We start from the raw sequence: 12,966 nt of genomic DNA, 5'->3' as shown, positions 1-12,966 counted from the left end.
TTGTCAGCAACCATGTTTTCAAGATAAGCCTCCTTTCCTTAAAATCACTTGTTTGAATACAATCACCTTAGAAGTCGAGGGAGCCTCCTAAACCCTCACTGTGGGCCATTTACTAAAGGGAACACAAGTCCATGGGTATACTTCTTATTTGAAGACAAGCGATGGATAAACCACATAGTATCCATTGTTACCTTTGTTTCAAACAGCTTGTAGGAGCTCCCTGGCATCCTACTCTGAACCTCAGAAAGTTTTAACTGCACGCACATTCTAGCAAGAGAGGATCCACCATCCTGTCCTGCCCATTCCTGGGCACCAGTACTCGCAGCGTATCAAGCGTTTAGTCCCTGCAATGCCCATGTGGCCAACATAGGTGGCTTTAGCCAAGCTCAGTCTTATTCTTTCAGGTGGCACACACTTCTCATCCCTGAATACCAGCCACCCTTCAGCTATAGCTCCTCCTGGATCTTTTGGAAAGGACGCAACTCCTCCTAGACTAATTTAGCAATCATTTTACCATGCAAGTCATCTCTTATTTCCTGCACAATCTTATTGTCCTTACCTGCTTGCATCCATACACTTTTTGAGAACTACCCATATACAATCCTCTACTCACCCCATCCTTCTCTGGGGTACACAGAGACTGCCTTCACATACCTTGGTTCTAATACCCAGAACGCATACACCACATTATTCTCCTTCATGCCACACATATGTTTTAGCCCAGGGCCCAAGCGAAACAAGTTTGCATCCACTGTGATAATGCTCAAGTTCCTGGAATTAAACTGTGATAGGACTTGTGCCTCTTTGATTCTTTAGTATAACTCAAGGTAACTAAATTCCTGTTGTTTCTGCCACCCAAAAGTGAAACTTTTTCTTGTTGATGCAGTCAATGTATTGCAAATGTTTTAATAAATTTAGCAAAATATTCACAAAAGCCATTAAATAAAAACATGCATTGCTCTCTGTTCTTTGGCCTGGGTGCTCCTTCTTTAGTTTTCAGGGGATTACCCTTTGGCTTGATTGTGTCTAAAGAGATAGTCTGCCCTTTATAGTCCAACTGGGAGTAAAAAAACATATTTGACCACCATTCTATCTGTTGGTACTCCTCCACACTGTTGGAATAGACCAAGATAATAACCTGACCGCACAGATTTGCTAGCAGCTTGTGCATATCCAACTAACAATCCAATGTGCCCAAACCAGCTTGAAAGCCATGTGGCAGAATCTGTACATGTCCTGCAGGGTGACATTGGTGGTGCACCTACTCAGCTCCCAGTGCAGTGGAACTGCTGATAGGCTGATGACATGTCCAGCATAGAACATATATTAGCACCACGACCATGTCAACAATTCTACAATGTTAGTTAGCAGATGTGCATCAATCACATTAGTGGAATTAAGACTGTACAGGTTTACAAACGTTCATGCATCACCATCTTCCTTCTCTTTTAGCATAAATGGGAAAAGTAATTCTGACGATTCCACTCCCACAATTATGTTAGTTTCATACGTCTCATTCAGCACAAACTTCTCTTTTTTTTTTTAAATGTATTTCATTTTTGAAACACCCAGACCTGGAGGTATCACATAGTTTTTACAGCAGAGAAACAGTCAATACGTAGGCAAAATACAGAGAACAGGGAATAGAGCTGGTAGCTATGGATCAGAGTCAAAAGGCAAGATTACTTTTATTTGTCGAATAACCAGGTCTTGATAAGTTTTTTAAAAGTAGAGAAAGATTGCTCGTTAGTTGAGGTAGTGCATGGCCATCGTGCTGTCCATCACGATCAACATGTTTTTGCCCTTCACAGAGGGAAGGAAGGCAATCTGGGCCAGCCTGATCACACTCAATTCCAGCAAATGATGTGTTCCTGAAACTAGATGGAGACCACAGACCACTCACCATCAGGTCCTGCAGGTGAGCACCTCACCCTTTCAAGGATGCCTTGTAGGGACAGCCACATCAGATCCCGAGAGACCCAGTCCAAAATGTGCAATAGAAGCGATCTCATGCGTAGTCTGGCCTCAGGCACCACGTAAATGCATAAAGCCATGAGACCCAACAATTGCAGAAATGCTTAGGCTTCAGCTTGTCCCTGCGATTGGAGAACTTGAACCATCTGAAAGCTGTTCGCCACTCAAACCGCTGGTGGAAAGCCGTGTGCAGCCGAGTGTCCAAAACCTCCCCAATGAATCAAAGGGCTGGGATGGTGAAACCTGGACTTCTTGATGTTCAGAGAGAAGACCAAGCTGTGCAGTTAGTTGTATGTACAAGCCAGTCATGCATGTAGGAGAACACGTAAATTCTCTCACTGCAGAGATATGCCGCGTTCACTGCCACCAACTTGGTGAAGATTCTGGGTGCCGAAGAAAAAACTATTGGCAGGACCCTGAATTGTAGGTATTTCCTGTGCCTGCGATGGATCGACATGTGGAAATAAGTATCCTGAAGATCCAGAGAGACCAACCAGTCATTCATATTGAGGGCTTGGAGCATCTGGGCTACTGGTACCATCTTAGATTTGTTGTTTTAAAGAATCCAATTCAGAAGCCATAGATCCAAAATGGGAAGCAAGCCCTTGTCTGTCTTCAGAAACAGAAAGTAGACTGAACACCAGCCCCTGCCTCGTTTTGAGTGTGCAACATTTCCTTTTGTGCTCTTTTCAGAAGCTGACCGACCTCCCCCAAAAGGCACGGGTTCGGAGGCCATGGGGGCTGATTGGAGGGGGGTCCAGAGGGTGTTGAATGAATGGGTAGCAGTATCTCTTTTGGGTGACCTGTAAAGCCCAGGCCTCGGATGTGTTGCAAAACCATTCCATGCCAAACAAGGAGATCCGTCCATAGGAGATTGAAGGAGGAAATCGCTCTCACAAAGGTTTTGATCCTAGAGTGGAAGAGGGCACCATTGAGGCTTGGAGACCATCTCTTGGGGTTCTCCTACCTCTAGGGAATGGACATGACTGCTGCCTGCCTGTGGACATCTGACCTCTGCAGTGGGGGTTGTAGGGACCGGAGGGAGGAACCCCCCTTACTCTACCTGCAGGTGCCAAAGACTGCTGCATTTCCAGGACTAGAGACTTGGCTGAAGCCTTAGAGGATTGAAAACTCTGAAGGGAGTCTTCAACCTTAGCTCCTGAAGAAGTTATGCCCATCGAAGTGCATATCCAAGAGCTTCGACTACACATTTGGGCAAACCTTATAGAAGAGCACCTTCTTTTGGCAGTGCTGATGGCCATTGCCTGTGCTACATAGTCGCCGTCACTAGGCCCGACTGCAGCATCTTTTGAGATTCCTCCATGCCATTCTAAGTAAGAGAGTTGAAACCCTGCGATGGGTATTCCACAACCTCTGCGACCAGAGATCGGATCCAATAGAGAACTTGGCCACGGCACAGGAGGTGTTCACTGCCCTTGAAGCAAGACTTCTGGATGCAAATATCTTCTTACTGCAAGCGCCCATCCTTTTACTAGCCCCGTACAGAGGAGCAGAGAGGGGAAGGTGGGCATCTTTGGTTGGCCATTGCCCCCTATACTATCAAGCTCTCTGGGAAGTTGCGTGTGGACAAATGAGCAGGGTCGGACAGTGCAAGGTGATGCTTCTTTGCCAGGTCTGTCGATAGCAGGGACTGAACCTGGCCTTTCCCAGGTTTTCAACACTGGGGCTTAAACCTCTGAATTGAAGAGAGGGAGTGTTACCTTCATCGTATGCTCATCCAGAATGTTGGTCAGCTCAAATTGTACCTTAAGCCGAGACGGGGCTGGCAAGTTCAAAAAATCAACTCTTTTTGCAATTAGGCACTGGAAAAGCCACCTGTGGCCTCTCTGCAGTCGGAACCTGTAGAAGCTCCAACTCCAAGGGCGTGTCCAAACCACTGGCCTTGTGGAAGTCGTAGGCCAGATCTAACAGCCCTTTTTCTTCCCCATCCAGCTCTTAAGGGAAATCTCTGACCTCCCTACGTCAGGGAGTTCCATCACAAACTGGAAAGGATCTCCTTCCTCGTCAAAAATATCTCCTATCTGCGACATGAAGACCCCCATGGCCTTTAGGAACCCTGGCAACATTGCTGCTGAGGCCAGGAATGGTGGCACCTGTCACTCGACGACCGAAGGTGCAGCAAAGGGTTGTCACAGTCAGTAGCCATAGCTAGATCCATGGGCATGTGGTCAAGGCTCCCTGCCGGCTAACCTAAGCATGATGAGAACTGTCGGCTCTGAGACCAAAGTCATAGCGCCAGGGCCTTGTCGAAGATGTCCAGCATCTTTAGGCAAAACGCCTCCCATTCCTCCACAGTGGAGGATTGGCTTGGAAACAGTACCTGTGGGGTTGTCTCTGAGGAGTCCTTTCAATGATGAATCCTTTTCTTCAGGGAAGAAGAGTGATATTGAGAGGAACTTCTGGATGAATTATCTGCTTCACTTTACAGTGTAGAGGAGGTCACAGACATGGCCTGCACCCCTGCCCCCCATTTCGAGGTACCAGGAACGTACTCGCCAAGGTATGTGAGGTATGAGGAGCAGATGAACCAACAGAGAGTTGCACTTGGACTCTGCCCAGTGCACATCAGAAGAGCAATACCTGTTGGGGCACCCCTAACCAGACAACCATGGGCTGCACGGTACCCTCTTAGACAACCGTACCAGCAGCTGACACGAAATGAATAGTACCTGCAGACTGTCCACGAAGAGACCCAAAGAGCCTTAACAGATGGCCAGTGGCAATGACACGAGGGCCTGGACAGACTCACGGATGAACGAAAATGACAAACAAAGATAACACGCCAGTGCGAGTCGCTATGAAAATAGATGTAATGGACACAGAGGAGGAGCCAATGTTGAAACATAAGGAAACATTGCTGTGAAACAAAATGGAAATATCCAACCAGCTAACGCATGTAATTAGGCTTGGAACGCAGGAAGTTAAGAAAACGATACTGCTTGCAATGTTTAGTAGAAGAATAGAGCGGCAAGCACCAACCATATATCTACTTCAATAGAGCACAGTATACAAGTGCGACTCCATTTTGTAAAGCAGAATTAAGCCATGTTGGAAAGGACCAACAAGGCCAAGATTCATATTCCAGCCAAAGCCAAAGGAAAGCGCGGAATCGAAACTCAGTAAGAAGTAGCTCATGCCTGGGAGTTCGAGGTCAACCTAAAGAAGGGAGGAGAGCAGCAACCTCGGAGAATCGAAACTTCAGAGAATACCAGCCAGCCAGTGCAGGTCGAGATAAGGAGGCCCCAGGCAGGTGGCGAGGCTAAGTAAGAATCAAATACACGAAAAGAAGGAAAATTAACCAGATTCACGGTGAACAGACACGTGACCAGCCAAGGGCAAAGAGGTACCAAAGTCTGATGTCACCCAGAACCCAGGGATGCCATAACTTTTCCTGATAAGAAGCTACAGTTTTGAGGTACTGATTGATGGAATCGAGGCAGGGTGAATCTTGGGGCACTCCGCATCTGGGTGTCCAGTCTGCATGCTGCTAATTAAAGTGGATATTTATGCCTAGGGGTGTAACCCACCCAATCACAATGGACCAAATAATTTAGGGTCCTATAACTTGTAGAACCAATGAGATGTCGTAGTTGTAGTGACTGTCTATCACAAGTGATGTAGTGGGATGGGCGTAGACACCCACCCGATAAGATTTATCCAATCTGCATGCTCTGTTACCATATACAGATATAGCACCTATACTTAAGTTACCTTTACGACCAATAGAATTGCATGGCAAACCTATGAGTTTTCACGTCAAGTGATGACGAATTTTGCCCATATTATTTGCTGTCTGAATGAAGAAGAGGAAGTTGAAGCAAGACAGGAGATCGCAACTCTGTTGATTACCACTTGTTTCCCCGTTTTTTGTACTTGTCATTAAACGGACTTCCCTTTGCCAAACTATTGAGTTGTCCTTATTGAATTGTGTCGGAGTAAGATAATCCTGCACCCCAACCTCCTCAAGGTGCAGCTATCTTGTTTTACAGGTACTCGAGGTTGAGCTCTGACCTATGGGCCCGTCGGAGGACGTTCCACCATCCTGTACAACAGTTACCCATATTTATTCTCCTCATTATTTGCTTGACATGTTGTTATCCTCTTCTATTTTGGTCCCCTTTTCAAATCCTCCAAACCCCATTCATTGTTTTGTTTTTTAAGCCTTGTTGGGCTGCTATTTAGGCATCCCAGTTCCTTTACATGGTGACAATTTATAATTCTTTGGTTTAGTCATAATTCCCTATTTTTATCACAAACATAATTATCATATCTTTTGTAGGTAAGAAGACTACATACCAATTGATATTTTGGGCCTATTGGATTTTATCAAACACCTGTCTTGATGAAATTGCTATGTGTCATTTGGAATTCTCACTATCTGAAATGGAAGGCTACCACAACTGCTACTTTTGCTCTGAATAATTTACATATAATGCATGCAGGGCTGGCCTTAGTCTGCTTAATATAAACAACACTATCAAAATGCCTGCATAGTGACCAGATTCTTCTTAGTGACCATATTAAGATCATGGTCAAGTTGTTGTATCCATCCTCATGAGTGTATTTCTGTGTACACACGGAATCAGAAATTCTGTTGCTTGGATGGTGGGGAGGTTGAAGAATACAGATGCAAAGAGGCATAGGGCCTATTTTACACACATGTATTGTTCTATAATGTCATGGCACTATTTCCTTTTTTTCTATCCAATCTTTCTTTTGTAGGATGGACGTAAGTGGTGTGCAGGAAGTAAAAGAAACTCCTAGAATTAATCGAAAAGGTAAAGTAAACATTCAAGACATTACTACTGCAAAGGAGTCTCCCAGTACATCAAGCCTTGGAAAAGCAGACTCTTCTTTATTTGGGAAGGAGAGAAAGAGTGCAACTGAGCAGAAAAGTCAGCATCTTTTGCCCCCCAGTGGGTCCAGACTTAGTAAAAATAAAGATAAGTCATCACAACATCAGGCCGACTTAATGAAAAACTACTTCCAGGTCACTGCAAAGAAAAGGTACATCAACATCCACTTTTTTTTTGGAAGATTTTCAGTTCATCATTTTGCAGGAAGCCTCTAAAATCATGGTGTTTGTGTTGCCATAGACTGCATTTCTTGTGATGTTATTACATTCAATGTTTGTGTCTTGCATCCCTTGCATATTCTTTGACTGTGTATATTCCTTGGTTTTGAGGCGACTGGCCGGTACTGCAATGTCCTTTTTTGTCCTTTTCTTGTCCTTTTTATACAGAGAAGAGGCTGCATGATTGCTTTTTATTGCCTACCATGTGACAGCATTGGAAGGTTATTTATTTCACAAATTGGCACCCTGAAATTCAGCTGGATTCAGTAATATGAAGTGTAGCAGGCTTAAACCACTGAAGCTTTCTGACCCACTTCAGTTTTGTTACTAGCCTTCTTTTGGCTTGGTAATGTGATCTCTAAGTTGGGCATGGGTGAGAACAGAATGGGTCAGTAGAAATAATCTACTTGCTTTACTTAAACTCTGATACACTTAATCCTACTGAGCCTCTTGAGTTACCAGTTTCAATCCACTCTCCCTCAAAGGTGTGATGCCATTGATGGCTCAAACCTAGCTTGAGCCAAATGCCTGACTTGGCTCTATTCCTTGTGCAGCAGTAGCCAGGGCCCAAACAGTTGTTTTTGTAAGAAGTGCTACAAACCTATTTAACCCTCATAATGCCCTAATTACATATTATTCTGTGACCTTTACATGTACTTCTTGTTGGATTATGACATAAGAATTCATCATGAGTTCCTATGTTTTAGTGAGGTTTCTGTAGAAACTATAATAAAGATACTGTCGCATACTCTGTGCATTCCACACTGTGGACTCTTATGTATTCTGGCACAGCTATCATATAGTGATACAGTCCCTGGCTCCACTCATATGTAGACTCTTAGAGCCAAGACCAGCACTGGCTCAGACTCTTAGCGCCAAGACCAGCACTGGCTCACCTCTGTCTTCAGAATGTCTCTAGCATTACTGACGCAACAACAATGTTGCTATGATCACTAAACCTGTTCATTGTGAAAGTGAGTTTCGCTCCAGTCTTGGTCTACCACAGTTGGAGATGAGGTACTGGCTTGAGGTTGTTTTTAAACTGCTATGGCAATTGTTCTTGTTCTGACACTCAGTTTGTGAGTTATAGCTTGAGTTGATGATGGAAGTATTCCAAGAGTCCCAAGAGCACCAAAGTTACACAGATGAGCAACTTATTCTTTAATGGGTAATGTTATGACAAAAAGCAAACATATTGTAACACATTCATGATGTTATCTTCAGAACATATAAGTACCCTCATATAAGTATCCTTTTGCTTTAATAGTGTATTGGGTTTCGTTGCACAACTAATTGTTCAGAGATCTCTGAACAGTTAGTTGTGTAACGAAACACAATATATTATTAAAGCAAAAGGGTAAATGCATACTGTACCAGTAAACAACCTCATCTACATGTTAGCCAGACAATAAATGCTATTACTGGGAAACATACATCACAGCCTGTATTCAAGTGAAGTATCGTAAACGGTTACATTGTTTTAGTTAGTAACATGCAATAGTCATTTGCAATTTGCAATTACTGTAACCCAATGACATTTAACCCTAAATAATGTGCTCCTTTGCCTTCTTTACAACTACAGAGAAAGAGATGATGACGAGAAAGAACTGTCTGCCCCTAAGTTAGCAAAGACTACTGATAAGTCATTAAATTTTTCAGAAGACGATCTTCTTATCACAACACCACAATGTGGTAAAAGTGTACTGGAACAAAGTACGAAGAAAGGTTTTGCTGGAAATAGTAATTCAATTTCTCTGTCCGAAGAGCTGAGTCAAAAACCTGGGCATAGAAATGGCAAAAAGGTTGATAACAAGACTGTTGCCAAAATGAGCTCAAGTGAGATTCCTGGACCTAAGAAGAGGAAAGAACTTGAGATATTTGCAAGGTCTGAAGAATTTGAGAAGCGATTAATGAAAGAGGATAATGCTAGTGACATGGGAGATCAGAGTCCAGAAGATGGAATCAGTAATCGAAAAAAAAGAAGGCTGGATTCAGTGGACAATAAAGTAAAGGAAGAAGATATCACCATAGTCACAGTAAGTAATGTTCATGCTCTGACGTCTGTGAATGTAATGCTCACAAACAGTGGAAGATTGTTTTGGGATAAATAGACGTGTATACCTACTTTAGGGTGATATGCCCATTCATTTCTCAGGCTTTCTGTCAGGAATAGCACTTGTAGTGTGTGCTATTCTGCATATCAGTTTTTTGTTTCTAGGAAACGACTGACAAACCCTTTTTTTTCACTAAGAAGACACAGAAACACCCTCCCATGTGATTCTCTTCCCTTGTGCTCTGTAACCCCCAAACATACATGATATGATATGATATGGCATTTGTAACGTGCCTATACACAAGTGTTTCAAGGCGGGGGGGACAAGGGAGACAGACAACGATCCTACTAGGCCAGGTGTTATTCATATCGTGCAAGTGCAAGGGTAGAGGGGAAGGGGAAAGGGAGAGGGGAAAGTGAAGTACAGGATTAGTAGAATACAAGATAAATAAATAAGGGCCAGCTGGTGGCAAGTGCAAGATAAGTGCAGGGAGGATGGGCTGTAGGGATACAGAGACAGTCCCGCAGTGCAGGGGTTGCCAGGGAGGCAGTGCAGGGAAGAGTGGCTGGGCCAAGGACCGAGATCGGTGAGTGGCCCAGTTGCAGATTCAGTGCAGGTTCAGTGAGTTTAGCAGGGGAGAGGGGGAGAGAAGGCAGAGGCGAAGAGGAAGGTTTTGAGGTGCTTCCAGAACCGGAGATGGTTCTCCTCAAGTTTCAGGGAGGCAGGAAGGCTGTTCCAGAGGGAGGCCCCTGCTGCGGAGAGAGCAACTACCCCCAACTCGTTGCTTGGAGTAGCGGCTGACCCTGAGGGAGTTGGAGGCGGATGAGCGAAGAGCTCGAGAAGGAAGATATTTAAGAAGAGAGAGTTGAAGGTATTTTGGCCCAAGGCCCCAGAAAACCTTGTGGACAATGCAGAGGGTTTTGAACTTAATCCTCGCAGCCAATGGGAGCCAGTGTAGTGATTTCAATCCTGGAGAGATATGGTCCCTGGGCTTGAGGCCAAGGACAAGCCTCGCAGTCCTGTTCTGGATGAGTTGCAAAGGGCGGAGAATAGAGGCGGGCAGATTTAGAAAGAGGCTGTTGCAATAGTCCAGCCTAGAGAGAACCAGAGCCCTGGAGACAGTGAGCTTCTGGGGGAAGTAGAGGAAAGGAAGAATGCCTCTGAGGAGGTGCCGCTGGTAGTGTGACTTCTTAGAGAAGTCAGAGATGTGAGGAGAGAAGGAGAGTGTGGAGTCGAAGATGACCCTGAGGTTTTTTGCCTTGCAGGTAGGAGCAGGAAGAGGGCCAAGAGAGGCCGGCCAGAGGGTTGCAGGGAAGGAGGGAGTGGGTGTGCCGATGAGTAGCATCTCAGTCTTACAGGCATTAAGGCAGAGGTCGTTGGCGGCACACCATTCATGGATAGCAGAAAGACAGTCAGAGATGAGGGAAGGGGAAGAGGAGGCCGAGGGTAGCCTGAAAATGAGCTGGGTATCATCCGCATAGCACTGAAAGTTGGGACAGAGAGCGGCGATGCGGTGGGCAAGAAGTGCCAGATACTGGTTGAAAAGCCAGCAGTGTCTGCTTTGTCCTTTTGCTTCCTTCTCCTTTGTTGCAGTCCTCCTCCTGCTTCATCAGATTGTCTTCTTCCCAGTTAATCTCATGTGGTGTACTGGGTCACTACCAATGTAGTATTTCTGGTAAAAAAGTTTCATATTTAGCCAAGAAGAGTCATTTCTTGATAGAATCTCTGATCTAATGCACTTTCATATGAGTATTATCATTTCACAAAAACAACAGTTAGTCACGCTGGATCATGTCATATTTAGCAAATCAAGGTGACCTATTGGTGGTGCTGATATGCACTCATGGGGAGGTGGAAGATCCAGCCACCCTGTTTTTTTAAAATCATCAACAGACCTGGCTACCATTTAATTTGGACACTCCTTGCTGTATCTATCAGTTATCAGTTCAGTTATTTGTATATTTGTTTGGGTCATCTGCGGGCTCAGCACTCAAATATTATGTTGTTGCCCTCTTAGGCAGCTTCTTGATTGAATCTCTGATCATTGCCAGTCTGAACTCTTTGCCCAAGTGGAATTGGACTGGACTGGACCTGACTGAAGGAAACAGGATGGGAATATACACATTAAATGGGAAGAAGGGGAAGAATTGGAATGAAGAAGAATAAAGTATGAGGAGAAGAGGTGGTGGACTTAGATGACAGAGAAGGAAACATAGCTAGTTTGAAGGACTGTGACAAAGGAGAAGGAGAATGGTTGGGTCAGAGACGAAGGAGGACTAAAGGAAGACTGTAACAAAGGAGATGGACAGTAATGAAAGAGAAGGTAAAGGAGGACTGGGATGAATAAGGAGGGCTCGGATTAAGGAGGAGGAGGAGGGCTAACATGAAGAACTGGGACAAAGAGAAAGTAGAAGGACTTGAACTAAGGTGAAGGACCAGGACAAAGGACTGGGCTGAACAAGAAGGAGAAAGACCACAACAAAGAAAAAAGGGCTGGCACAAAGAAGGACTGGTATAAAAGAGAAGAATAACTGGGAAAAGGGAGAAGGACTGGGACGAAGAAGCGGGATGGTGTGGGATGAAGCAGAAGGACTGGGATATGTGAAAAGGACTCAGACAAAGGAGAATGACTGCGGCTATGGAGAAGGACTGCAACAAAGAAGATTGTGATGGAGAAGGAGGACTGGTACAAAGGAGAAGAAAGGGCAGTTAGGGCAGTTTTTGGACTGAGCCAACGGGAAGAATATCAGCAGCCAGAAGAAAACTCCACTGGCTGCCAGTCCAACAGAGGATTAAATTCAAATGCTCTGTTACAGAATTAAATGCCTAGCTGGTACTGCTCCCAACTATCTTGCAAAAAAAAAATAACTAATGCATCCGTCCGAAGAAATCTTTGATCTAATGATAAGCATGACCTACAACAACCACGAAAAATTCTAGAAAGAATAGGTGGTACAAACTTTGCTCATTGGGCACCAATGACTTGGAACTCCACGCCCCACCTGATTAAAAACAGCGGGTCTCTTGCTAATTTTAAAAAACTTCTCAAGACACACCTGTTTGATGAAGGAGAAATCTAATAGTCCTCGTTGTTATTGTGCTCTAGGTCCAATATTTCTGTTTCCTTGTTGATTTGTCTTTGAGAGCGCTCTGAGGCCGTTGGGCCATATGGCGCTATATAAAAATCATAATAGATAGATAGTTAGAAAGATGGACACGAAGAATAAGGACTAGGTTGAGGAACTGAGATTTAGAAGGAGGACTGGGATTAAGGAGAAGGACTGACAAATAAGGAGGACTCAGACAAAGGACTAATATGAAGAAAAAGTAGCATGACTGCGATGAACGACAGAGGAGAAGGACTCTCATGAAGGAGAAAGAGGACTTGGACAATGGAGAAGGACTGGGATGAGGGAGAAGGACTAGGACAGAGGAGAAGGGAGTCCTGGGTTGAACTAGAGACAAAGGATAATGTGACGAATCAGGACTATTCGTACTTTTTCCCCAGAGGGGAGCCACCCCCGTTGGAGGCTAGGGAGGTCTGCCCACACATCATGACCCTCCCTAGAGGTCTGAGCAAGTGGGACCTCACTGGGGGTGACTCCCCTCTTGGGGACAAAGACTACCATTCCTGTGAGGAACTCCTGGTCCAGAGTATATTATCTGCCTACATTGGAATCGAAAGACTTTTGTTACTTCTAGTTCAGATTCTCCTGATAGTGACATTTCTCCCACCTCTTTGGCATCAGATAATGCTGGTTCTCACTTGAATTTCCCAGTCAAGGAGAAACGGCACACCCCTTTTGTTTGTGATGACATACATAAAACAACAAGGAACTTGGA

General features: G+C 44.6%; 1 protein-coding gene across 3 annotated transcripts in view; it reads left to right on the top strand.

Moving 5' to 3' along the window:
* Positions 1 to 12,966, top strand: part of NBN (nibrin) — a 732,941-nt gene that overhangs the window by 405,246 nt on the left and 314,729 nt on the right. For all 3 annotated transcript variants that reach the window (XM_069621324.1, XM_069621323.1, XM_069621322.1), the window contains exons 10-11: positions 6,718 to 7,002; positions 8,652 to 9,105. In XM_069621324.1, the coding sequence (XP_069477425.1) occupies positions 6,718 to 7,002; positions 8,652 to 9,105 (739 nt within the window). The remainder of the gene's footprint in view (positions 1 to 6,717; positions 7,003 to 8,651; positions 9,106 to 12,966) is intronic.

This window comes from Ambystoma mexicanum, chromosome 5q, assembly GCF_040938575.1.
Source record: "Ambystoma mexicanum isolate Mex_15411 chromosome 5q, UKY_AmexF1_1, whole genome shotgun sequence".
NCBI classification, from domain to species: domain Eukaryota; kingdom Metazoa; phylum Chordata; class Amphibia; order Caudata; family Ambystomatidae; genus Ambystoma; species Ambystoma mexicanum.
The sequence above is the reverse complement of the archived record's forward strand: the minus strand, read 5'-3'. Positions and strand labels throughout refer to the sequence as shown.